This window comes from Myxine glutinosa, chromosome 4, assembly GCF_964187855.1.
Source record: "Myxine glutinosa chromosome 4, kmMyxGlut1.1, whole genome shotgun sequence".
Lineage (NCBI taxonomy): Eukaryota > Metazoa > Chordata > Myxini > Myxiniformes > Myxinidae > Myxine > Myxine glutinosa.
In genome coordinates, this window is record NC_136264.1 from 83,271,690 (window position 1) to 83,299,543 (window position 27,854).

A 27,854-nucleotide genomic window follows, 5' to 3' on the forward strand; every position below is an offset into this window, starting at 1 on the left:
CACATGGCGTCTTCCACGAGTAGTAGTTAAGTAATCGCCAGTACCCTGAACAAGTTCAAAATAATTGACATATGTGGGAAAATTACACGCCCAGACCAGGAATCGAACCCAGGTCCTCTGGTGAACCGTAACAGTGCTCTGGTGGTGGGGGAGGTGTCAGGTAGCAGCCCAATTCTCTATGAAAAGAGGTCTTGTATAGCACCACTCCCACTATTATAAGTCGTTTAGTCCATAATTCCTTGGGCATTAACCCATCCATAAGGTTCTTTGCTCGGCCTTATAATTGTTGATCCTTTCTTATCAAAGAGTTAATTTTGATATTTGCTCAATGCTCGCTGAACCACACCCGATGGTGTAATGATTATAGCGCTCCGAGTCTGGAAGGTCAGGGCTTGAAATCACGGCCTAGTCATACCAAAGACTTTATAAATGTTGCATGCTGCTTCTTTGCTTGACGTTCAGCATTGAAAAGGTTAAAAAGCACAGACAATCTCCATTAGGTTTGCATCCATGCGGAGGAGGAAACTCGTTTGGATATGCTCCGCTGAGTGCAGTGAGACAGGCGGCGCCATTGTTGTGGCGTCGCTGGTACCCAGAGTGCTCCAAGAAGTGACGGCACTTCCCCTAATACCAGTGTGTGTTTGTCTCGTCTAACAGTCCTGTGTTGTGTTTCATTTATTCGTCTGCATGTGCATGTGTGTGCGATGTGTGTGTTGCAGCTCAACTACGATCCTGTAAAGAATATAAAAAAATATTTTAATGTTCTGTATGCAAGTTTTTTATAGCCTGGTGTTGGCTTTGCGGTTAGGGTGCCGGCTTGGGATCCTAGGATCCTGGGTTCGAATCCTGGTCGATCGCTGAATTAACGCCAGGGGGGTTGACTCGGCCTGTCATCCTTCTGAGGTCGGCAAATTGAGTACCAGTTCACTGGTAATTCCCTGTGTGTCTCAAGGGGTGAATAACAGGGTTGGTGGCAGGAAGGGTATCCGGCCATAAAACATTGCTTCAAAAAGGGGAACACGGTGCCCGAAAAAGGCCAATCACCTGCTCTGCGGGGAAAAATGGCCTCCACAGATGGTTCTTCTTCTTCTTCGTACTGTATACAAGTTTTAGTTGAAGCGATAATTTGCATGAAAAAAAACTTTTCTTGTAATACTCTCTCGCCATAAGATATGAGACCGAAATGATTACGAGATGTTTGCCCTTTTTAGAACAAGTCCTGAAAGAGATCCACTGATTCTGCTTTCAAGGAGCGAACCATCTTTAATAGACGCCGCTTACACGAAGAACCAGGCATGGAAGTCGGTAAAGGTGCTTGTATACACCACAGTATGTAAACATTCCAATGTGGATTGCCATTTTAGTTTCCTATACCACTTCATATCCAGCCTTGTTTTGACATTTTGCATCGGGCATGTGGTGGTGTTTCAACACACGTGGAAATGGTGATGTACTTTAGCCACAAAAATGGATCGCTTCTTCATTTGAATTCCTATGGGTACAGTGTGTGACATACACTGGTCGCCATGAAACCCGGTGATGCTTAGCATGAACCCAAATGATCTGATTCTGAAATTTAAAAGGAATATTTCCAAAAACCAAGATGTTTTCACAAATGTGATGATGTCACCATTTCTGGCGGTAATGCCAATTTAGTAGATTAGGCCTTTAGGCTTGTATTTTTCTCTTTGAGATTTGCATTTTGAAGACTCATTCCATATTTCTACAGGACACATTAGGAAGACCGCCTGCTGAAGAGGTGTCCCTTGTGGACCACTGTAAGTTTAAGTGAGTTAACCTTTTTCATTTATTTTACACAAATAGAGTACTCATGGTATTTTATACATACAAAGTAAAGATTAATGAACAAAGAAAAATTGACATGAGGAATTGGATTCATCATCTCCTGATCAATTCAAAGTGATGACAAAACAGCCAAAACAACTTTGGAGGATAGGAGAAGACATAATAACGTTCAATAGGATGTAACATGGAAGACATGACGTATGGCATGTGACCATGCGACTTTTCCCTGGTTGACAATATTCTGTTCTTAGTTTGTTTTCTGGGACAGTAATACGTTTTGCATAATGTTTCACCTGCATGAGGATGTGTGTAATGGTCGACGAGGGATGTCAATCCAACTCAGTTTAGATTTTGTTTTTATTGTGACATCATCAGTCGAAACTTTGTGCGTTTTGAAGCAATCAGACCTTATAATTGGACCATCTTTGCTTGTAAAATAATTGTATGATCAGTCAACTGATGAGATATAATTTGGAACTCATTTAATATAAAATATTTCTCTCATACCTGATTTTTATTTAGACTAATGAACAGGATTAAATAATTACATTGATATATGTGGGAAATTATGCTCCCAGACCAGGAATCGAACCCAGGTCCTCTGGAAAACCGTACCAGTGCTCTGCCATCTGAGCTATCTGGGCGACCCTGGCTGAGCATGGAACCGTACCAGTGCTCTGCCATCTGAGCTATCTGGGCGACCCTGACTGAGCATGGAACCGAGTTGTTTGGGTTACTTTAGGGTTCCAGAAGACCTGGGTTCAATTCCTGGTCTGGGCATGTTATTTTCGCACATATATCAATTTCATTACTTAATCCTGTTCATTAATCTAATTGCTTCACTTCGCCCACAGTGGCGTTTATAATAGAGGACATGGATTTGTCCCCCCCACCCCCCCCACCCCCCCCCCCCCAATTAGAGGGAGACCCTCTCATTGTCAGGCCGTTGGTGCTCCTTTGATTGGTAGCGAATGCCCCGGAAGCATTGACGGAAAGAGAGTGGCAATCACATGTGTGGGAAAATTGCATGCTCAGTCAGGGTCGCCCAGATAGCTCAGATGGCGGAGTACTGGTACGGTTTTCCAGAGGACCTGGGTTCGATTCCTGGTCTGGGCATGTAATTTTCCCACATATATCAATGTAATGATTTTTATTTGGTTCATAGGGTTACATATGGTTAATGGGGGTAGAAAGGATCATGAGTCGGGATGGGTGATGACAGATGGTGGTTCACCACCTGCTTGAAGCCCTGCAGGGTAAAGTGGATTGTACAGCCTCAGGAAGATGGTTCCACAATCAGTTGGATTAATATAACCAGGTGGCGTTTGTGGCCTTCGTTAGCACATTATGTGCGGACAGACATGCAGACAAACAAACGGCCGCAATAAAAGCGTTGAGGTGTGCAGTTAGCCTGCTTTTTGGATGTTCAATCTGCAGGGGGTGATGAGGAGAATTCATGCATCTTCGAGTTCATGAGGGGAGTCAGAGTGCTGAAAGAGCTGATGCAGTCAGATAAGAGGATATGATTAAAAGTAAAACAGAGATAACACCGACCTGTCTTCAGTGTGAGAACAACAGACCTTGTACGTTGGCTTCATTGCGTGAGATGCCAATGATGTTGAGATCCTTAGATTTCACAGAATCCAAGAGAGACAGATATACTGGAGTGCCAGCCCTTAGGGGAGAGCAGTACTCCATTGAGCTACACATGAAGGCCTTTTGGTGAATGTATCACATAAGTTGAGGATGAAATATCTTTGCATGTGAATTGGGATTATTATTAGAGATAATAAGGGGCTAAATGTGCAAGAAAATCAGCTTGAATTTTTTCCATAAATGCTCACATACACACTTTTCATGTATTGTTTCTTTTTCGTCCATCTCTAGATATCTTTTCAATTTCCGTGGTGTAGCGGCAAGCTTCCGACTCAAGCACCTCTTCCTCTGCAACTCGCTCGTTTTTCATGTTGGGGATGAATGGCTGGAGTTTTTCTACCCACAACTGCACCCGTGGGTGCACTACGTACCAGTCACTCAGGATCTCTCTGACGTGCGGTATGCTACGGCCGCCCTGCAGCTTCCTCTTAGATATCTTCTTCATAAGGCAGCTTCGTATCTGGCATAAGGAAGCAGAACTTCCCCTGTGGCTTTGAGGGTTTTCCTTTTTTTAATTCACTTTAATATAGTGAGGTAGCTGCATCCAGCACATGGGTGCTTGGTTAAGGCAAATTTCTATTGAAAATGGTTTGTATGAAAAAATGGCCATTGTTGGAAATGTCATCTTTGTGAATTAAGTAACGTTTCAAACTTCTAAGCGGGATAATGTTATCATCCACCATTTGTGGCTTCGTACCATATTGTGCCGCCGCCCTCATTTTTATGTTTCCTTCTTTTTAAATCTCTTGTGACATTTGATTTGTGTTATTTTAGTGAAAACATCTCGAAACTAGAACGGCACTCAGTAGAGAGCATACCTCCGCCAGGTGAACAGTTTACGTTTTGTATCCTAGAGTAGACCAGAAAATCACAATACAGAATCACATTTAATCAAAATCATCCGTCCATAACCTTTTGAGATACCCTGCTCTATATCGTTTTTGGCCCTAACTCACAATGGTGAAGAATCACTTTTAAAATTATACTAGCCGGATCCGGATCCAGATCTTCACCGAAATTGAATCGATTCTTCCTTGTCACACACACAACCTGTCCACCAAGTTTCGTCCAAATCCTTCTATAACGTTTTGAGATATCCTGCTATATGTTGGTTTTAGCCCCATCTCTCAATGGTGAAGAATCACTTTTAAAATTAAATAATTCTCATATCCGAATCCATATTCAGATTTTCACCAAAATCGAATCGATTAGTCCTTGTCGCACACCCAACCTGTCCACCAAGTTTCATCCAAATCCATATATAACGTTTTGAGATATCCTGCTATATGTTGGTTTTAGCCCCATCTCCCAATGGTGAAGAATCACTTAGTGAAATTCTAGTAGCCGGATCCGAATCCGGATCTTCATAATGGCGGAGGTAATCAACAACAATTCAAAGCTAATCCCTTATAAATCGCTTCATTTATATACTGCTTAACAAACAGACTGATTCCACAGTCTGGCTGAAATTGGAAAGATTGGTTGCTTACAAAGTGACTGACCACAAAAGAAAAGGCTTCCACTCAGCATCTGATAATGATGCATCGAAACAGTTTATTTAATAATTCACAAAGCTGAAGAAAATCTCAATCAAGGAAGTTGACTAATCGTGTCACCTTAAATCAATATTCTGTGACGAACCACCCACATACTTACAGAAAACTTTCGTGTTACTTTAGCAGCTGTGTGCACCTTGTGTATAGGGAATTGTTGAGCTCTTCTTTTGTTCCGACGAAGGGTTAATACCCAAAATGTCAGCTTCTTCTTGTTTCCCCTGGCGGTTAACATACCTCCTTTAACATCCTGTTATTTCATCCATTGTTCCACCTGGCCGTTGTGATGCAGATCGATACTAGCCGTCACGAGCGTGACTAGTTCTTCAGTCTGAAATTATAAAGGTCTTACACATTACCACACACAAGATACTTAACCCTCTGTTAGTGTGCCGGGATATCTCAAACCCCTTTTGCATGTTACTAGCCATGTCCAAATGCCTGCCACACTAACACAGGGCTAACGAGGACTTCCTTTATGGACATATTTTAAAATGTAACCTCAGAAAAGTTACTTATTTCATCGATATGCAATATTGGTACATCAATCACTAACCGGGCTTGGATCTTGGAGACGGCGTGAAGCTGGAAGGTGTGAAAACATTTTGTTACCTAGGAGACATGCTGAATGGAGAAGGTGGATCAGACTCGGCAACGGTTGCAAGAGTGAGGTGTGCATGGAAGAAGTTTCGGGATCTGAGTGGTGTGCTGACGAGGAGGGGAGTGTCGTTGAAGCTGAAGGGAAAGGTGTATGCTGCATGTGTGAGAAGTGTTATGATTTATGGGAGCGAGACATGGGTAATGAACGTAGAGCAGCAAAGAAGGCTGGAAAGGGTGGAAATGCGAATGGTTCGGTGGATATGCGGAGTATCGTTGAGAGAGAGGAAGACAAATGATGATTTGCAAAAGATGATGGGAATAGAGCCTGTGATTGATGCTGTGAAGAGGAACAGGTTGAGATGGTTTGGTCATGTGTTGAGGAAGGATGAAAGTGACTGGTTGAGAAGAGTGATGGAAATGAATGTAGAAGGATGTAGAGGACGGGGAAGACCGAGAAAGACTTGGCTAAAGATGGTGGAAGAAGAAATGCGGGCAAGGGGGTTAACAAGGGGAGATGCAGAAAATAGGGCAAAATGGAGAAGATTGTCATGGGGACCGCAAGGCTAACCCCCGCTCTTGCAGGGAAAATGGCCTTAAAATGCCTGTTGTTGTTGTTGTAATCACTAACCGGGCAAATTAGAAACGTACATTGCCGGTAACTTGGTTTCTAAGTGACACATTTCATGTGTTAGGTTTATAAGTATTTATGTATTTATTTTGTGTACAAACTGCAGAAGTTAATTTTGGTTTGATATTGTTTCCTTCAAAAACATCTTTTACAGCAAACTTCTGGATTTTGTTAAGGAAAATGATGCTGTTGCTCAGGAAATAAGAAAACGGTAAGTTTTGTTTTTTCTTGCTGGAGATTGTTCACAATGTTATGGACTGAAAACGCTTTATTCCAGCCAGGGCATACCGGCCGTTCGCTTTGGGCGAAATTCTCATGATATTTGAACTTGAACACGGGCCCTCCATCAAGTCGGATTTTTTGCATGGATTCACATTTAACATGAGATGACACCAATTCAATTAATCAGCCCAGTGATCCAGTGGTATCGAAACATCCAGCAGTAAATAAAAACTACTATGAACCTCCTACCAATTTATTTTTTTTTGTATACAAGATCAAGGCTCGTGTAAGAGTTAACATCAATCACAAAAAAGGACAAACGGACACACAAAACATAATAAAGGGAGCGGGAGACAAGATGGGGAGAGAGAGGGAAGCACACAAGTACAACAGCAGAGAACAGGGACAACGGAAGATCCGTGGGATCTTCTCGGAGAAACTGACGATTTTGGAACAATCTTTGAGAAAAATATGCACTAATCAAACAGATATTTTGGACAAAGTTATCTCAGGCTGGGCGCCGCCATTTTGTCTGAAGCTCGATATTCCCCGACCAGAGTGCGAGCGGCAAATTTGATTGGTCGAGACAGCGTCAATTTTTGCCAAAGTACTGCTAAACGGATGTTTTAGGAAACGCAAACAAGAAGATTTGTGTTTACAGTGTTCAAAATGTATACAGTAATTCAATTGAAATAAAAATTAAAGTTTTAAAGGCTCTAGGAAAACAACAAAACAAACCATAGTATCGGAAGTTTACCGCCAATGATGCACCGTCTTTTACACCACCATATTTAACACGTTAAGTTAGTTATTTTTGCCTGTTGTTTGTGTTCCTTATGAAGTCCCCAAAAACAGTAAGCTTTCTGTTTGGAATGATTTTCAATTTCGTTTGACTGCCAGACAGACAGACTGAAGAAATTGCTTTACCGTGAGTGTGCATACACATACGGGACGAGACTCCGTACTATTTGTCAAATTCAGAGTCAAGCTACTGCTAATCTGCAGGTTCGTGTTGTGGTGTTCAATATATAAAATTCAACTGAAATCAAGTGTTACCTCGATCATGGACTGACTGACAGACAGAGTGAACCAATTGCTTAACCCCACTTTGCACTACACACGTGGGGTAATAACAATCTTCAACACCTCCCCAAAGGCAGTTCTTTATTGTAGCACTGTCAGACTCACTGGATGGATGAGATTTGTGTGGAATCAGACATGCTTCCACATTTTATCTTAAAAGAAACTTTTGTATGACTAGTTCATCGGTTCAGAAACCTAATGAAGCAATAATTATATTTCCAGCGAGTACATAATGAGATTGTTATATGTCTTGTTGGAAGTATTTTGGTTGTTGTGTTACTCGATGGTGTAATAAGCATGCAGCAATGTATTACAAGTCAATAACATTTTTCATGATAAAACCTGAATCATAATTTACAAAGTGATTATTAATTAATTAATTCTGGGAAACAAAACGTCGTGTCAGTTGTCTGTACATAATGGAGGGAAAGCATGTTGTATGTTTCATCTACCTCTCCTAGAGTATTTGCCCTTGGAAGCTGAAACTTCCAGGGATTAATGAGGGCACACTGAAGTTGTGCATGTGCAAGTTTTGCATGATTCCATCAATTTTTTTTTTCACCCATCTTGGCATTTTCTTCCTTTTGGGGGGGAGCTATTGGAATTATCCGAGCTATATAACCACAACCAGTAGTGACATGGGCATTGAGGAAGTTAGGAGTGGAGGAATGGATGATCATTGTAGTGATGGCAATGTACGAGAGAGAGAGCGCACAGCTGTAAGGACGAAGGACGGGAACAGTGGTGAGTTTGAGGTGAAGGTGGGAGTGCATCAGGGGTCGGTACTAAGTCCACTACTATTTGTAGCTGTGATGGAGGTGCTGGCTCGGAATGTAAAGGAGGGTTTACCGTGGGAGTTGTTGTATGCAGATGATCTGGTGTTGATTGCGGAGAGTATGGATGGACTGAAGGAGAAGATGAACAAGTGGAAGGAATGTATGGAGGCAAAAGGTCTGAAGGTGAATATCGAAAAGACGAAGGTGATGGCAAGTGGTAAAGCATGTGGTGAGGTGGAAAGAACTGGGAAGTGGCCGTGTGCTGTGTGCAGGAAGGGTGTCAGAGTGAACTCCATTCAATGTACAATGTGCGCTGAGTGGGTTTATCAAAAATGTAGTGGTTTGGGAGGGTCATTAACCAGTGTGGCAGCTACATTCAAGTGTAACGTGTGCACAGAGGGAGCTGCAGATGGAGGAAATGTTGAGTTGGATCTTGGAGACGGCGTGAAGCTGGAAGGTGTGAAAACATTTTGCTACCGAGAAAACATGTTGAATGGAGAAGGTGGATCAGACTCGGTGATGGTTGCTAGAGTGAGATGTGCATGGAAGAAGTTTCGGGAACTGAGTGGCGTGCTCACGAGGATGGTAGTGTCGTTGAAGCTGAAGGGAAAGGTGTATGCTGCAATTGCTGCATGTATGAGAAGTGTTATGATTTATGGGAGCGAGACGTGGGTAATGAACGTAGAGCAGCAACGAAGGCTGGAAAGGGTGGAAATGCAAATGGTTTGGTGGATGTGTGCAGTATCGTTGAGAAAGAAGAAGACAAATGATGAATTGCGAAAGATGATGGGAATAGAGCCTGTGATGGATGCTGTGAAGAGAAACAGGTTGAGATGGTTTGGTCATGTGTTGAGGAAGGATGAAAGTGACTGGTTGAGAAGAGTGATGGAAATGAATGCAGAAGGAAGTAGAGGACGGGGAAGACCGAGAAAGACTTGGCTAAAGGTGGTGGAAGAAGAAATACGGGCAAGGGGGTTAACAAGGAGAGATGCAGAAAATAGGGCAAAATGGAGAAGATTGTCATGGGGCCCGCAAGGCTGACCCCTGCTCTAGCAGGAAAAATGGCCTTTAAATGCCTGTTGTTGTTTTTTTGTTTTTTTTTGTATACAAGATCGAGGCTCGTGAAAGAGCTAACATTAATCGCACAAAAAGTGAAACCGACACATAAAACACAAAAAACAAGGGGAGCGGTAGACAAGATGGGGAGAGAGCTGGAAGGACACAAACACAACATTTGAAACATCGGGAGAAATGTGGGATGGGGAGGGCTTGGGGGGAGGTGGGAGAGGTATAAAACATATGAACACTGCAAGGACTTCCAGGAAAGAAGTTGGAATTTCCCAAAAAAAAAAGTGTATCTGGGGTGAATTAGCAGGGGTAGAAAAGATCAAGGTTTTGGATGGGGGAAGGTAAGAGATGGTGGTGAACAGCTGTTTTAAAGACCTGGAGGGAGGAGTGGGATTGAAGGGAGTGGGGGAGTGGGGGAGTTTGTTCCAGAGGTGGGAGAAAAGGGGAATGAAAGAGAAGGTGAGCAGAGAGCCTAGATTTTGGCAGTTTAACCATAAGAGGGTTGCAGGCAGATCTTGTGCGACCTGAAGGAATATTGGGGAGACAGAGCACAGAGAGAGCTGGGGGAGCAAGGCCGGAGAGGAGTCGGTAGAAGACAGAAAGACCACCAACCTGCCTGCGGTGAGTGAGTGAAAGGCCCTCGGAGTTAACTTCATCGCAGGAGATTCCAATAATTCTGAAAGCTTTGGTTTCAACAGCGTGAAGCCGAGCTAGGTGTGAGGCAGGAGCACCAGCCCAGAGGGGGGAACAGTATTCCATTGAGCTGCAGATGAAAGCCTTGTATGTGGTGAGGACCTCAGGTGTGCCAAGGAAGGACTTCGCACGACGGAGGATGCCCAGTCGGCGACTGGCTTTGGAGGCCAGCTTGGAAATGTGGTTTTCCCAAGAAAGATCATGGCAGAGAATAATAATTGTTGTATAACCACAATAAATGCACAAAAGCAGTACACATGTTTTTGCTTCATATATGTAATCTGGGTTATTTTTGTTTTTGGGAGCGACCGAGGTAGTGGTCTGTTGCCTATACACCGCCCACATAAAGGGACGTGTCAGAAGAACGTGTTGCACATTTGGAACAAGATCACCCATGGGGAAGGTCCTCTGCTAGTATTCACAATGCCAGGACATTTACATTGTTACTTTGCCTTGTATCATAATTCGTCATACGGTGTAGAAAAGGAAGAAGGCTTATCCATATCGTGGCTGTTGTGAAAAAGGAAAATGTGCCAAGGTTGTTTTTTGTTGGTTGTTTTTTTAACATTTCATCCCATCTTTATTAAGACACTATGAAGGAAGACCATGCAGTCCGTAAACTCCTCTCCTATCCCAAGATAACCTGAACAGCTCATTTTTCCAAGAGGCCATCATCGTGACAGGGTGCCACGGTCAAACCATATGGCAGAAATATAGGGAATTAAATGCATCGGTTTTAAACGCATCCAGCTCCAGACTGCTGGTTGCTCTATTTTGAGGGGATGCAGTTGTGGTGTCGGTGTTCCCCTGGAGGATAGGTCAGGAACTTCGAATTTGGCTTGGGTGCCGGCAATAACTAGCATGCTTTTCTTTGGAATTTCACCAATCAATGACATCAGATGGATCTCCAGCTTGACACCCATCCAAGGAATGACACACTTTGTGATGCAACACCCTGCCTGTGAAACACCAATCTGATAGTTTATGGTCTGGTTGGGAATCAAACCCAGATGAGACAGCTCAAAGGTGAGCGTGCTTCCTCTTACATCATCCTGTTAGGATGTGCAGTGGATAAAAAGCAACAACTCCAACTTGATTGTTTATCAAAGTGAATTGTTATACCATAACCCATGACATCACATCAAATGGAAAAGCCTGGTGTTGGTTTAACAGTTAAGGTGGTTGGCGTGAGATCTTAGGGTCCTGAGTTTGAGCCCCTGGCATGCCATTGAAATAACACCGGGTGGGTTGACTCAGCCTGCCTTCCTTCTGAGGTTGGTAAAATGAGCACCAGATGACTGGTAATAGGGGCAATGCATCAGCAACACAGCCGCGACTCCAGAAAAGCAGCTACAGGCTGCATACGAACCACCACCATAGTCAATGGGAGATTTTGTGATTTAAAGCTTTGAAAGGAAATCTTGCAAGCTAGTACTTCTTCTTCTTTTTCTTCTTCTTCTTCTTGCGTAAGGAGCACATTACTGTGGGTAGCGTCATTTGATAGGAGGTGGGGGAGGGCGGTTGTACCGCTGAGAGTTGCACGTTATGTACACACTGTGGAGGAGGGGACATGTATGTAAAAAAATGTGTTGTGGAGGGTTAACATTTTGCCATGTTTTGCATATGCATATTCAACAGCTTCGAATGGCGATGTATCCAGTGGCCTCAGATTCTTCACTAAGAGGTGGCCCATTTGATATTGTCATTGCAGGGGTCACCAATTCATCACCGAACACTTGCGCATGGAGGATGTTGCTTGCTATTGGAAGACCCTTTTGTTAGAGTATGCCAAACTGCTAACATATGTGCCGGTATGGAGACAGGATTACCATGAAATACTGAGTCCTGCTCGAAGTAAATCTGAACTTTAAGAGCAGTTAGGGAATGGTTGTGGGGAGAGTCCTCACTTGAATGGTTGTTGTACAAACTGTGATGAACTGTGATGTCTGAAACACATTTTTGTATAAATGCAACCTTTCTGTTTGTGATTGTTTGATGTGCGGCTATTTATTATGAATGCAAATATGGCAGAATTTTGAATTCCCTACAGCATACACCCCTTCCTCCCCACACTCTTTACATGGCCTTCCCTTCCCTCCCCTACTACCTTGTCTCAAACCTCTTTCTCTTTCCCCTAATCTGCTTTCACTTGCTTTTGTCAATTTCAATATTCTCATTTTAGTTTCCCACACAGTAATCAGCAATGCGAGACTAAATCCTGGTTGCTTCTGATTTGGCGAGCGTGATTACTGACTTGAGAACAACTAACGATGCACAACTTTTGGAGATGCCTCTTTGTGGTGGTTGTACCTCCCAACGCAAGTCGGGGGCTAAATTTTCCCCATTCTTCCCTTCTGCCTGAATTTGTCAGGGCAGCGCAGTCACGGTCAGAGTGCCGATCAGTCCTCTCTCTCTCTCTCTCTCTCTCTCTCTCTCTCTCTCTCTCTCTCTCTCTCTCTCTCTCTCTCTCTCTCTCTCATGAAGGCAGGGGTACACCATTCTGGCTGTGCGGGATCTCTGGGTCGCTCATGGCTGTCTCTGTGCCACAGCCTTGTTCGAGAGAACTGTCTGGGGCTATACAACAACAACTAATAATGGTGCATATTAGCTGCAGAAGAGCCTAATCTGTTCAACCAACTTGACTTCTCTGGCACCAAGAGACCAGGGTCATTCCGGCTATACGCGATGTAAGTTTCGGCAAAAGTGATATACAAGCGTCTCCCAAAGCTGCATGCTTTCAGTGTCAGTTATCACATAACATTGTAGTATGATGTACAGGGATATAAATGCACACAACGTGTACAGAGTAACGGAGCATGTTAGTAAAACGAGTCAGTTACTTTGTATGAGAGGAGCTTAGGGTTAGCAGGAAGGGAAATGACAGTTTCTGCTGCGAATGTACATCAGGGACCTTATGTTCCAATTCTAAAAGGGGTTTTCCATGGTTTTACTTTCAGATTATATATTTTGAATTTTATTTCAAAGCAAGACTTTTTTTCTGCATAAAAGTAGACCTGTTGAGATGATGGGCTTTTGATCAAAATGTTGGATCAACGGATGACAGTCAGAATTTATTTTAATGGTGGAAGAAAGGGAAGCCTTTTTTTATGCTTCCACAGCTGAAGGCTGGAGGTATTATATTTTCAGGTTGTCCCTCCTTCCGTGCTTGCACATCCGTTATCAGGTTTTTTTTTGTAACCTGTGATCCACTGAAGTTATTTCCACCAAATTTGGGAGAAGAATGAACTGATTCAATATAAAAAGTCAACAGGTCAAAGGTTTTAGATCTACTTATCTACCCTAATTAGCCCGCCCCTTGAAAATCATTTTGCAGATCATAACTCGAGTTAAAAGCATCTGATGTCTGTTCTATTCATCTCTCGCACGCTATCCCACGTGACTTTTCATTAACATCAAACGTAACGGTGGGTTGATGTCTAGCATGGGCAGAGGCATATCCAGATGCATTTGCATTAATTCTTCTATTTTATAGTTTTGTCCTGCAAGGTGAGGATGTTCTACCTTCCATCCAAACGCAGCAGTTGGCTGCAGGTTTGCATAATTTCTAGTAATGTAGCTGTGCCCTCTTAGATAACTGCAGGGATTTGGAATACAGCTGAGGTTTCACCTATGCGATCGCCTATGTGATCTTAAACGTTCACAAGCAAATGATGGCAGGCATGACAGGTGGCCGAGTACCCCTTATGGAGGACAGTGTGCGCATTGATGCAACGCCATCATTTGCCATACCAGCAAAGCTCGCAAAGCTCCAGCACAACAGTTTAAAGTCGGGTCGAACATCAAACCCAGATCAGACAGGTCAAAGGTGAGAACGCTCGCTTTCCCACATTGTGAACCATAACCCAACCTAATCGGGGCCCATAATGCGCCGAGAGATGTTTTCAAAGTCCAACATCTATATCACATCAATCGGCCATCAGGTCAGTGAAACTACACACAAATCAAACCTCAGGCACACGGATAATCATTTATTTGAACTTTTACCCAATGTCCATTTCAAGAGCAACACCAAGTGTCCTTTAACCGTATTAATGTTATTGTTAAAAATTCACATACTGCTCACTCGACAGGGTAACAAGAACCACCTTTAGAGGCCATTTTTCCCCGCAGGGTGGGGGGGTTGGCCTTTTTCGGGCACCTTGGTCCCCTTTTTGAAGCAATGTTTTATGGCCGGATGCCCTTCCTGCCACCAACCCTGTTGGTCGCCTCTTGCAACACACAGGGAATTACCAGTGAACTCTGGTACTCAATTTGCCGACCTCGGAAGGATGACAGGCTGAGTCAACCCCCCTGGCGTTAATTCAGCGATCGACCGGGATTTGAGCCCAGGATCCTAGGATCCCAAGCCGGCACCCTAGCCGCTAAGCCAACTACAGGGTAACGGTAGAAAATCTACAAAACTTCATACATGGTCCACAGTCATTTTTGCCATTATCCACGAAAGTAGTACGACGGTAATTACTAATAATAATTACGCATGCAGACTCATTTTAGCGACTTGTTGGTGTCGCAGTCCAAGTATCAGCATTTTTGCCGAAGTGAACACAAGTAAATGTTTGGTATGAATGAAAAACACTTACAATGGGGTTATTAAGTCAGAATAATATAATAATGTCGGAATAAGTTTCAATAACGGGATTACAGTAGTTTAAGAAATGCCAAAGTGTTTTGTTTGTAAAAATACGAACTTATGTAATTTGTAAGGAAATATTTTTTAGCCTTTCATTGATTTGCGATACCTTGTTCCAAGAACTTCTAAATGCCAAACAGTCTTCATTAACCGAGCGTTATACTTGCACCTAATTCTATGAACATATTGCAGCATATAAAAATACAGCTCTAACTTTTTATACGATTCCTAAAGGACACAACAAAGAATCATCATTACACCGTTTGAGGTCTTTGAACAGCACTGAACAGTTAAAAAAAAGGAAAGTGATCCAATGAAATAGCCTGATTGTACTATCATCGTCTTAAGGTGATAATTCTGAACCATTTAATGGCTCAAGGAATACAAGGATACATGGAAAATGGCAAAAACCAAATACTTTGATATTGCCATGAAATCCAGGGCAGAATCTTCTGAAACTCACCCAATAGTACAATAAATCCTTGGAAGGATGGCTACTTCCTGATTGGTTCAAATTCAGCGACGGATCACGAGGGAACGGTGTTCAGGTCTGTGCACCAGGTGCACGCATCTTGTTCGCATAGCTGGATGGTTGACAATGGAAGTGAATGATCATTCCTGGGTTTCCTCTGGTCTAGTCGTAACCAAGTCGTTTATGGTTGTTCCACAGCCATGCGTGGTAAAGATTGAGCTTTGTGTCTCGTGGTTTCACCTTAAAATACAAAAGGTAAATAAATTCAGATGAACACGTCGATATCTACTCATTCAATACTTTTAGATTAAAAGTGAAAGTGCGCTTTGCCTGCGAATCAAGATTCGAGATGAGGCTGCGAACCCCTAAGGCTGTGTTTGTCTGAAGTCAAGTCCAGTGTGTTGTGTTGTGTGTATTACAGGTGTGCCATGAGCCTAGACCCCATAAAATAAAAACACCATGATTGAAGAAATGGGTGCCCAGGGAAGAGTATTTGCAGACAATTTATTTCATCTTCCCTTAAGACTGATTTGCATTATCCTCAAATAGGTAGGTACCTTGAAACATTGAGGACAGAGGGGTATATGGATAGAATCAGCAGGACTGCTAGGTAGCGTCTGTATGGATGGGTAACTGGGAAGATGTCTGTGGCAGGGTCTTTTCAAACAGCTGGATGGAGCACTGCTCTCCTCTTTGTACTGGCGCCCCTGCCGCACATCTTTCAAGTCTTATTAGTGAGGAGACAAAGGCCCTCGTACTTCATTGGTATCTCCTGGAATGAAGGTGAATCTCTGTGCCTGTTGCTCTCGCCTCACAAGTTTGAGGTCTCTGTCTCTATCACCTCTTTTCTGTTCTTGCACCCTCTTCTCTTTCTGTCTCTTCCAGGTTTCTCCAGGGTGCATGTGGTCTGCCAGTAACCCACTTCTGTTGGAACTCCCAAAACCCAGGAACCCTGTTCACCTCCACTCACTTGTTGCTATTATCTCCCACCTATGGAATTAACATCCTCCGTTTATTCAATATTATTAATCCCTCAAGGGATTAAAAATGGGTTCACTTCTTCATGCTCACTTCCCCCATCCTGCACAATATATTATCTACCCTAATTATCCCTTTGCAGGTTATTGGTACCCTACCCGCATCCATCTGTCTGTCCCACCAGTGGTTTTCTGCACTTTTTCCATACCCTTTAACATATTCAACTGAAACCTCGTACACTGCCTTCAGAAAGTATTCACACCCCTCGACATTTTTCACATTGTGTTACAGCCTGAATTTAAAATGGATGAAATAGAGATTTTTTTTTTGTTACTGATCTGCATACAATAACCCAAATGTCAAAGTGGATTTACTTTTTAGAAATTAATTTAAAATGAAAATGTTACATGCTCCTCCCCAAACCCCGGTCACGGTGTACCTCCGAGCCCTGAGAGGAGTCACGGCAGAAAGATGTGTTATTCTGCATGTCAAAGATCAATGGTTAAGCCACACCAATTGTTACCAACAAACAAATATTGTATTAAGATCACACAAGAATAACAGTACAACAACAATAGTAATCAATTGTACAACCAATATATATTTCCTGTGATGGTACCATCAGGTTCGTACAATATAACTCACTGTGCTCCAAATGAGCGAAAAGAAGAACATTCCCCAATGTCTCTATTCCGGCATCAAGCCAAAGTCGATCCGCTCCAGCGATCGTCAGAACGATGTCCAATCGAGACCAGAATCCCGTTCGGATGACAGTCACAGTCCCGCTGCCAAAGCTGCGCAAAGGTGCCCTCAAGCCGACTGGGAAATCACACCCTCGGGTATGGACGTTCCACGGCTCCAAATCGGCGAACTGCAGATTTCCCACTCAAAAGTCATGTGACACACGCACACCAGATTAACGTCTGAATGCGGTGAAAATGGTTGAAACGAAGTGAAAAATCTTGAGCGATGCGCAAAGCGCGCGAGTCAAAATGGCCGACGGCCCGTTCTCGTGGCGTAACAGCACTCCAACGATTCTCTTCGGAATCGACCGCAAAACCTGTCACGCAGGTTGATCTGTCACAGTGATAACAACTCTGTCGCAAGAATCCCTTTCCCGGGAAACCCAAAGTTCACTCGTGACCCTCGTTCGCCAATCGTTCGCTCCAGACCTAGAAGCAGCTAGGCTTCTTGTCCGACTCACTCGCTCCGCCTTCTCTTCCTGCTCTTCCTCTTCATCGTCGTCTGGTTCCAGTTTCATTTAAAACATTAACTTTTTTACCTTTTGAAAATACTAATCTCTATCTCCCTTAAACGACAACAATAATAGTACATGGAATCAAAAATGTTTACAGTTTTTTTTTTTTTTGTTTTTTTTTTTTTTTTGTATACAAGATCGAGGCTCGTGAAAGAGCGAACATTAATCACACAGAAAGACAAACAGACACACAAAACAAATAACATCGGGAGCGGTAGACAAGATGGGGAGAGAGGGGGAAGGACACAAACACAACATTTGAGAGCAGGGACCGAGAGACATGGAGACATCGAGAGAACTGTGGGAGGGAGAGGGCTTTGGGGGGGAGGCATGGGAAGGGGGGGGGGGGGGGTGGGAGAGGTATAAAACATATGGACACTGCCAAGACTTCCAGGAAAGAAGTTGGAATTTCAAACAAGGTGGATCTGGGGTGAATTAGTGGGGGTAGAAAAGATCAAGGTTTTGGATGGGGGAAGATAAGAGATGGTGGTGAACAGCTGTTTTGAAGACCTGGAGGGAGGAGTGTGATTGAAGTGAGTGTGGGAGTTTGTTCCAGAGGCGGGAGAAAAGAGGAATGAAAGAGTGAAGGTGAGCAGAGAGCCGAGATTTCGGCAGTTTAACCATCAGAGGGTGGCTGGCAGATCTTGTGCGACCTGTAGGAATATTTGGGGGACAGAGCACAGAGAGAGCTGGGGGAGCAAGGCCGGAGAGGAGTCGGTAGAAGACAGAAAGACCACCTACCTGCCTGCGGTGAGTGAGTGAAAGGCCCTCAGAGATAGCTTCATCGCGGGAGATTCCAATGATTCTGAAAGCTTTGGATTCAACAGCGTGAAGCCGAGCCAGGTGTGAAGCAGGAGCACCAGCCCATAGGGGAGAACAGTATTCCATTGAGCTGCGGATGAAAGCCTTGTATGTGGTGAGGAGCTCAGGTGTGCCTAGGAAGGACTTCGCACGACGGAGGATGCCCAGTCGGCGACTGGCTTTGGAGGCCAGCTTGGAAATGTGGTTTTCCCAAGAAAGATCATGGCAGATGTTGAGACCCAAAAGCTTGAGCGACAGAACTTCTTGGAGAGGATTGTTGAGAAAGTAGATGGGAGGGTTGTCCAGTCGATCTTTTCGGAGAGACATAGTAAGAGTGTGAGATTTGTCAGGATTGAAAGACATGTTCCACATGTTTGACCAGTCTGTGATTTTGTCCAGGTCTTCAGAGAGTGAGGAGGCTGCAGACTGCCGATCTGAGGGAAGAGGAATGGAGCGGCAGAGAGTGGAGTCATCAGCAAAGAGATACAGAGGATTTTCCAGAGAGTCGGAGAGATCATTGATAAAGACCAGAAAAAGCACAGGGCCCAGCACACTGCCTTGGGGAACTCCAGCCTGAACGGGAAGGGGAGATGAGAGAAATCCATTCAGGGCCACACGTTGACTACGACCAGAGAGGAAGTCGCAAGCCATGCATGGAGATTTCCATGGATACCATAGGAGGAGAGTTTGGTGAGCAGACACACAAAAACAGTGGATGAAAACAACAACAACGGAAGTGACGAATCCGTAACAAAAAGCTGAAATGTCTTGAGTCAACAAGTATTCAACCCCTCTTCAATGGCACTCCAAATTGAGCTCAGGTGCATCCAATTTCCTTTGATCATCCTTGAGATGTCTTTGCAACTTGACTGGAGGCCACCTGTGGTCAAATCGATTGAATGTACATGATTTAGAAAGAAACACACCTTTTTATATAAGGTCCCACAGTTGAAAGTGCATATCAGAGCAGAAACTCTAACATAAGTCCAAGGAACTGTCTGTAGAACTCCCGAGATATAACTGTGAGAAGGCATAGATCTGGGGAAGGGTATAAAACAATTTCTAGAATGTTGGGAGTTCATAAGAGCCCAGTGAGCTCCATCATTAGGGAATTGAAAGAACAAGGAACTAAAAAACCCAGAACCCAGACTCTTCATACAGCAGGCCATCCAACCAAACTGAGCAACCGGGCATGAAGGACCTTGGTCAGGGAGGCGACCAATAACCCAAATGACCACTCTAACAGAACCACAGAGTTTCTTGGCTGAGATGGGAGAACCTGCAGGAAGGACAGCACTCTCTGCAGCACTTCGCAAACCTAGGCTATATGGGAGAGTGGCCAGACGGAAGTCACTCCTGAGAAAAAGGCACATGACAGCACACCGGGAGTTTGCAAAAAGGCACGTGAAAAATTGTCAGAGCATGAGGCAAAAGATTCTGTTTGACGAGACAAAATTTGAACTCTTCGGCCTGAATACAAAGTGCTGCATCTGGTGGAAACCGAACACAGCTCATCACCCACCATGAAGCAGGGTGGTGGCAGCATCATGCTATGGAGATGCTTTTCAGTGGCAGGGACTGTGAGACTTGTAAGAACAGAGGGAACAATGAGTGAAGCCAAATACAGGCAAATCCTTGAGGAGAACTTGTTTCAGAGTGCAAAAGACCTTACACTGTGGGGAAGATTTACGTTCCAACAGGACAATGACTCTAAGCATACGGCCAAAGCATCACTGGAATGGCTTCAGAACAAGAACGTAAAAGTCCTTAAGTGGCCCAGTCAAAGCCCAGACTTGATTTCCATTGAGAATCTGTAGAAGGACTTGAAGATTGCTGTTCGCCGACAATCCACATCCAACTTGACAGAACTTGAGCAAATCTGCTAAGAAGAATCAGAGAAACTCCCCATATTGAGATGTGCAAAGGTAATACAGACATACCCAAGAAAACCCGAAGGTGTAATCGCTGCCAAAGACGTTTCTACGAAGTATTGACTCAGGGGGTTGAATAATCGTACTAAAATATGCCATTTGTGTCTGTCCGTCTGTCTGATGAATTTTTGACGCCAATACATTCCGTCCTTACTTATCCAATCTCAACCAAACTTGACAGGATGACCAAGGGTTACATAATGAAGGTTGTAGTACATTCATTTGCCCCCCTCTCCAAGGGGGTTTTCTCCCCCGAGCGGGTTTTTCCCGCCATTGCCCTCAATGGGGTTAAGTGTTGAGGTGTATATCAATGTTAAATTAGCTTTATCGTTGCGTTTTTCCAAATAAGAAGATTTATCGTGGCGTTTTTCCAAAGACGCTTTGAATAACAAAATTAATGATAATCGCATATTATTAATGTTTTTACAAAACAATATTAATACTAATAATTTCCCACTTCCCCAAGGCGATTTTCCTGCAGTGATAACGTGCATAAACAGCTTATAGTTATAATGGCGTTTCCGTGGGACCAACGGCTTCTACAGGAAGAAAAAATATTATAAACCACAAAGACGTATGATTTGCTTTTTAAACAGTTGCTAATGCTTGTTATAATACTAAATGAAGAAATTTGGAGGAATCCCGACATCCATGCAGTAAAGTTTACTTGCAGAACTGAGCGAAGATCTATGGTACTCTACATACCCCACAAATGTTAAGTTCATAACATGGTCCTTTCTGCCGCTACCATGGCATTTTTCGGAGCGAACATTTGAAAGTCGCTCCTGCTGTTTAATACGAAACTGAAAGGGAGGACGCCCGGGCTGTGCTCATTTGCCAAGCTGCTAGCTAGCACTTGCCAAGCCAGCCGTTCATTAACGGTTTTGAATGGAGTGCTTGCTCGAATGCTTAAACTAGTAACCCTAAATTAGCCATATATTAACCAATCTGTGAAAAAATTTAAAAGAAGCTAGTTTCAACTGATTTTGGTGGGTATGGGTATGGACAACTTCCAAAAAAAAGTAAGGAGGGATAGGGGTTGGGGAAACCTTTTTATTAGAGGTCAAAGGTCATTGACCTCTGCCTAAATCATATAAAATTGTATTTCAGCAACAAAATATGGTATATAGATGATCTTGGTGTCAAAATGCACAGGATTACGAAAGAAGATGACATAAGATAATTATTGACCCTTGGGACCAAATCCTGACCTCTGAAAATGAGGTCAAAGGTCAAAAAAGCTGTTTTATCACTAAAATGTCATATTTATAACAGGAAAATTACCATATTATATAAAAATGAGCAAAAAAAAAACCGAAGAGGTTAATTTCAACTTACGTGGTGGATATGGGGGTTATTATTTATTCCAAGAGCAGAGGGGGAGGGGGAAATTACCTTTCTTGGGATCAAATGATCAACTGTTCTCCCCTATGGGCCGGTGCTCCTGCCTCACACCTAGCTCGGCTTCACGCTGTTGAAACCAAAGCTTTCAGAATTATTGGAATCTCCCGCGATGAAGCTATCTCTGAGGGCCTTTCACTCACTCACCGCAGGCAGGTAGGTGGTCTTTCTGTCTTCTACCGACTCCTCTCCGGCCTTGCACCCCCAGCTCTCTCTGTGCTCTGTCCCCCAAATATTCCTACAGGTCGCACAAGATCTGCCAGCAACCCTCTGATGGTTAAACTGCCGAAATCTCGGCTCTCTGCTCACCTTCACTCTTTCATTCCTCTTTTCTCCCGCCTCTGGAACAAACTCCCTCACTCCCTTCAATCCCACTCCTCCCTCCAGGTCTTTAAAACAGCTGTTCACCACCATCTCTTATCTTCCCCCATCCAAAACCTTGATCTTTTCTACCCCCGCTAATTCACCCCAGATCCACCTTGTTTGAAATTCCAACTTCTTTCCTGGAAGTCCTGGCAGTGTCCATATGTTTCATACCTCTCCCACCGCCCCCTTCCCATGCCCCCCCCCCCAAAGCCCTCGCCCTCTCTCAGATCTCTCGATGTCTCCATGTCTCTCGGTCCCTGCTCTCAAATGTTGTGTTTGTGTCCTTCCCCCTCTCTCCCCATCTTGTCTACCGCTCCCGATGTTATATGTTTTATGTGTCGGTTTGTCTTTCTGTGTGATTAATGTTCGCTCTTTCACGAGCCTCGATCTTGTATACAACAAAAAAAAATAAAAATAATAATAATAATAATAATAACAAGTACAAATACATTCAAAGTACACCGCCCCATGCCAAATAATTAAATATGCTGCAGCGCGGCATTGCCGGGGCGCCTCTGGCGCCCGGCAATACCGCAGTGCAGCTCATTGAGGCTGCATTGGGAGGGAGAGGTGTACACTAATTGATTGATTAATTGTATAATTAAAATCAATAAAAGATTATCACAAAATATTTTCATAATCAATTGGCTAATCGCATAACTAAACCACTAGTGCTTCATCCGAAGATGTATCTTTTAGAAATTTAATTAAATAAGTCATTTATAAAAAATTAAATAATTAATTGATTACTCAATAAATAATTAATCGATTAATCAATAAATAATTAATAGATGAAATGATTAATCAATAAATCAAAAATATCCTTGATAGCCACATCACTTGGTCACTCATGTCCAAATATTAGCTTCCCAGCTCAAAAGGTGCCTGAGATATTGGCCAAATGAGAAAGAAAATAAATAAATGATTAATAATGAAAATAAATAAATAATAATCATAAAAAAATTAAATTATTAATCAATTTGGTCAGAGAACACATAAACTACCACTATTTCATCAGAATCTGTAACTTTAAAAAAAAAATTTTTTTTGTCATTAATCGAATAATTAAATAATTAATCGATTAATTGATTAATTAATAAATCAAAAATATCCTTTGCAGCCAAATCACCTGGTCATTGGCATGTCCAAATATCAGCTTCCTAACTCAAAAGGTGCCTGAGTTAATAATGGTCAGAAGAGAAATGAAATTTAATTAATTAAATAAGTACTTAATTAAACGCTAATAATTAAATAACTCCTCAATTAATTGATTATTCAAAAAACAAAAAATACCGTATTTGACAAAGGACTTGCTCACTACTGTGCCGAAATTTCAGCTTCCTAGCTCAAAGGATGGCTGAGATATCGCCCGGACAACCAAGAAAACAAGAAAGAAAACAAACAAGAAAACAAACAAGTACACATACATTCAAAGTACACCGCCCCATGCCAAATAATTAAATATGCTGCAGCGCGGCATTGCCGGGGCGCCTCCGGCGCCCGGCAATACCGCAGTGCAGCTCATTGAGGCTGCATTGGGAGGGAGAGGTGTACACTAATTGATTGATTAATTGTATAATTAAAATCAATAAAAGATTATCACAAAATATTTTCATAATCAATTGGCTAATCGCATAACTAAACCAGTAGTGCTTCATCCGAAGATGTATCTTTTAGAAATTTAATTAAATAAGTCATTTATAAAAAATTAAATAATTAATTGATTACTCAATAAATAATTAATCGATTAATCAATAAATACTTAATAGATGAAATGATTAATCAATAAATCAAAAATATCCTTGATAGCCACATCACTTGGTCACTCATGTCCAAATATTAGCTTCCCAGCTCAAAAGGTGCCTGAGATATTGGCCAAATGAGAAAGAAAATAAATAAATGATTAATAATGAAAATAAATAAATAATAATCATAAAAAAATTAAATTATTAATCAATTTGGTCAGAGAACACATAAACTACCACTATTTCATCAGAATCTGTAACTTAAAAAAAAAAAAATTTTTTGTCATTAATCGAATAATTAAATAATTAATCGATTAATTGATTAATTAATAAATCAAAAATATCCTTTGCAGCCAAATCACCTGGTCATTGGCATGTCCAAATATCAGCTTCCTAACTCAAAAGGTGCCTGAGTTAATAATGGTCAGAAGATAAATGAAATTTAATTAATTAAATAAGTACTTAATTAAACGCTAATAATTAAATAACTCCTCAATTAATTGATTATTCAAAAAACAAAAAATACCGTATTTGACAAAGGACTTGCTCACTACTGTGCCGAAATTTCAGCTTCCTAGCTCAAAGGATGGCTGAGATATCGTCCGGACAACCAAGAAAGAAAGAAAACAAGAAAACAACCAGAGTGAAAACTGAGTACTCTCTTTCAGCGTGCGTCACTGCCGAGCCCCCTTCGGTGCCCAGCAATGACGATTTGCAATGCCTGGAGATGGCATAGGAAAGGTGCGGTGTACAACAAGAAACCAGAGTGAAAACTGAGTACTCTCTTTCAGCGTGCGTCCTGCCGAGCCCCCTTCGGTGCCCGGCAATGACGATTTGCAATGCCTGGAGGTGGCATAGGAAAGGAGCGGTGTACAATAATAATAAAATTTAAAAAATGTCATTGACCCTAGACTAAAACACTATATATTGCATGAATGAAGTCTTTGTTTTGTCTTTGTTTCAGGAGTGATTACTGAGAAAACCTAGCTAGCCTACATGTACCTTGACTACCCCAGTGCAGTGAGATGTCCCAAAAGTTCCCTGAGGCCTTTGGAACAATACTGTAAAATAACAAAATTACCAGGATGGATATATGTGAAATATGTAGTGAGGACTTTTCAGAAGCAGGAAAGCTACAGAGGTTGTACAGAAAGGGATATGAGAATCTAATAGAGCAGTGTAGACTTATCAACAACTCTTCATTATTGGAGCGATTGGAACAAAAATGGAGTAGCAACACTCCTATGACAGTCCATCGTAGATGCCGAACCCTTTTCATGCAAAAGGAGCCAGATGTTGAGGAGCAAGAGCATGCGCCAAGACCAAAGCGACAAAAGGTGTCTCAAGCAGTAAATGATGACAAAGTTGATGGTAAGATAAAGTAATTCTTTACTTGATTCATGTAAATTTCATTAAGATTCCAATCCCATACCTGTTTTATGTTATTTTGTTTGAATTTTGAATGTTTGAAGTTAGTATGGTGATTTACATGGGATGGCAACTAACTTTGTCCATGTTTTCATGTAATGTTTTCAGGCCAGGGTTCTACTCGATTTCCGTAGAGTGAAAGATGTTTCATATGCAATGAGGACATCCATTTTGATGAAAGACATCCTGATAGACAGCAGACCATACATCGAGCATCAACTATGACGCTAAAGAAATCACTTCTGAGAATCGCAAGTGAAAGAAAAGATAGTCTTGGAATGGCTGTGAAAGGACGCTTGGAAGGAATGGCAGATCTTGTAGCAGAAGAGGCTGTCTATCATAATAAATGCTACAAGGGGAATCACACAACACGCTACAGCGATGAGCAATTTTCTGGACAATTTTCTGACCAGACAATCGAAGAGACACTCATGCGGAAAGCCAAGTCAAATGGAGGCTTAACAAGAGGAAGAATGCGCAACGAGAGCTCTGTGAAAGTATGGGCTGGTACGTTTTCACATCTCAAGCTTCTGGGGGACCTGATGGAAGAAATGATTGGTGGAAAGCGGAGTAAGAGGACCCACACAGACCTTGGGGCAAAGCGTCTAGAGAAAGACAGCCAGCACGTCAAGTTGATTTCTGCATGGTTTTCAACTCATAACCCCTTCATAGAGGTTAGTATAGATCTGTTTCATTTACTGATAAAAAACCACCTTTAGAGGCCATTTTTCCCCGCAAGCGGGGGTTGGCCTTTTTCGGGAACTGTGGTTGTTGTTGTTTTTCGGTCCCCTTTTTGAAGCAATGTTTTACGGCCGGATGCCCTTTCCTGACGCCAACCCTTTTTGCCGCCTTTAACGACAAACAGGGAATTACCAGTGAACTGGTACTCAATTTGCCGACCTCGGAAGGATGACAGGCTGAGTCAACCCCCCTGGCGTTAATTCAGCGATTGACCGGGATTCGAACCCAGGATCCTAGGATCCTAAGCCGGCACCCTAGCCACTAGCCCAACACCAGGGATGGTGTTGGTCCCCCTCATTTACTGATAGTAGCACAGAAATCATTCCACATTTCAGTTACTATTTGTGGAACATTTACTTATCATCTTAGCTATGTAAAATAATATTTCATTTTTCATTTCAGGTAAAAGACCCCAACACCATTACTTCGCTGTCTAGTGGAGTAATAACTACCGACAAGTCAATTGTCAACTGTGATGATGCAGTGAGGATAGGCCATGAAATGCAAAAGAATCTTGATAATGAGTCACCGGTTAAGAGCATGAAGACAGCAAAGAAATGCAAAAATCTGGCTGAACTTCAGAAGAAAGTAAAGGTAGGCGACAAGAGGATCTACATCGAAAAGACCCTTCTTTTCAATAGACTGATTTTCATGGCAGAGAGAGATGAAGGGATCGAACACATGTTCAAATTTGAGCTGACCCCGGTCCCAACATCTCTCTTCACAATGGATCGCATGATGAGAAAACCCAAAAAGCATGAATTTGGCAAGATGCTCAAGGAAACAGCTACAATACTTGACGTGGACATAAACAGCAAGATGCATGTTGTTGATGGAGGGTGGCTACTTCATCAGGTAAAGTGGTCCAGCGGTGCAACCATCAAGACTATAGTTGATACATATGTCAGATATGTTGACAACAAATTCAAGGATGCTACTGTAGTGTTTGATGGCTACGGGGAGGAATCATCAACGAAAGACCATGAACATATGCGGTGGATGGCTGGGAAGAAGGTTTCTCCGGACATGAGGGTCACACCAGAATTGACTATATCATGTGACAGAGAGGTTTTCCTGGCAAATGAGAAGAACAAAGGAGCCTTAATCATGATGATATCTGCAGAGATGGCAAGCCACAATATCACTGTACGCCAAGCAAAAGATGATGGTGACACGCTGATTGTTAGGTCTGCAATGGACTTGGTCGCAAGTGTTAAATCCCCAGTTGTTGTTGTCGCCCAGGACACTGATATTTTGATATTGCTCTGCTATCATAGGCCTATCCACTGTACTAATTTCTATTTACAAGCAGATTTTGGTGGTCTTTACGACATCTCTAGCATACACATCGGAGACAAAGAAGAGTTCCTCTTCAAGTATGGCTGGTCTGGAAACGACACTGTTTCATGCATTCATGGACATACCAAATGTGCTCTCTACAAATGCAGATTTCCTGCCAGTGTCATTACTGCATTCACAAGTCCCACTTCAACCGACTCCATAATTCGAACAGCTGGATTAAAAGCCATGCAGATCACATATGGCTGTGGGGATACTCCCCTAGAAAAGTCTCGCTACATGAAGTTCAAGAAGCAAGCAGCCAAGGGCAAAATCGATCCTGACCGCCTACCACCAACGGAAGATGCAACAGCTCAACATTCCCTTCGTGTCCATCTTCAAGTTGTGGTATGGAAGCATCTTGACACCTCTATTCTTGATCCCAAAGGAAGAGGATGAGAGTTAGATTCCAACAGAAAACTCAGACCAAAAATGCTATCTGTTGGTATCGCGCCAGACAACCTTCTGAAAGTAATTTGTTGCAACTGCAAGGAAGGGGAGAGGCAATGTCAAACAATGAGATGCAGCTGCATGAAAGCTCGCATGTCGTGTGTATCTGCATGTGGAGTGTGCTGTGGGCATTGCGACAATGGAACAGATAGCATAGATGCAGAAGAAGAAATTGGTAGCGATGAAGAGGAAACAGCCTGAGTATTATT

At 42.6% G+C, this 27,854-nt stretch overlaps 2 protein-coding genes across 3 annotated transcripts in view; one reads left to right on the top strand and one right to left on the bottom strand.

Annotated features, from left to right (window-relative positions):
* The window catches only part of POGLUT1 (protein O-glucosyltransferase 1), a 78,245-nt gene extending 66,177 nt beyond the window's left edge, over window positions 1-12,068 (top strand). The window contains exons 7-11 of one of the 2 annotated variants that reach the window (XM_068099858.2): window positions 1,212-1,311; window positions 1,730-1,788; window positions 3,694-3,861; window positions 6,398-6,454; window positions 11,797-12,068. In XM_068099858.2, the coding sequence (XP_067955959.2) occupies window positions 1,212-1,311; window positions 1,730-1,788; window positions 3,694-3,861; window positions 6,398-6,454; window positions 11,797-11,956 (544 nt within the window). In that variant the 3' untranslated portion in view covers window positions 11,957-12,068. The remainder of the gene's footprint in view (window positions 1-1,211; window positions 1,312-1,729; window positions 1,789-3,693; window positions 3,862-6,397; window positions 6,455-11,796) is intronic. The other variant, XM_068099859.2, reaches the window with a different exon arrangement.
* Window positions 12,069-14,054: 1,986 nt separating this feature from the next.
* MBD4 (methyl-CpG binding domain 4, DNA glycosylase) overlaps window positions 14,055-27,854 on the bottom strand; it is a 59,769-nt gene continuing 45,969 nt past the window's right edge. Inside the window, exon 5 of the mRNA XM_068114635.2 lies at window positions 14,055-15,448. Coding sequence (XP_067970736.2) covers window positions 15,371-15,448 — 78 coding nt within the window. The 3' untranslated portion in view covers window positions 14,055-15,370. The remainder of the gene's footprint in view (window positions 15,449-27,854) is intronic.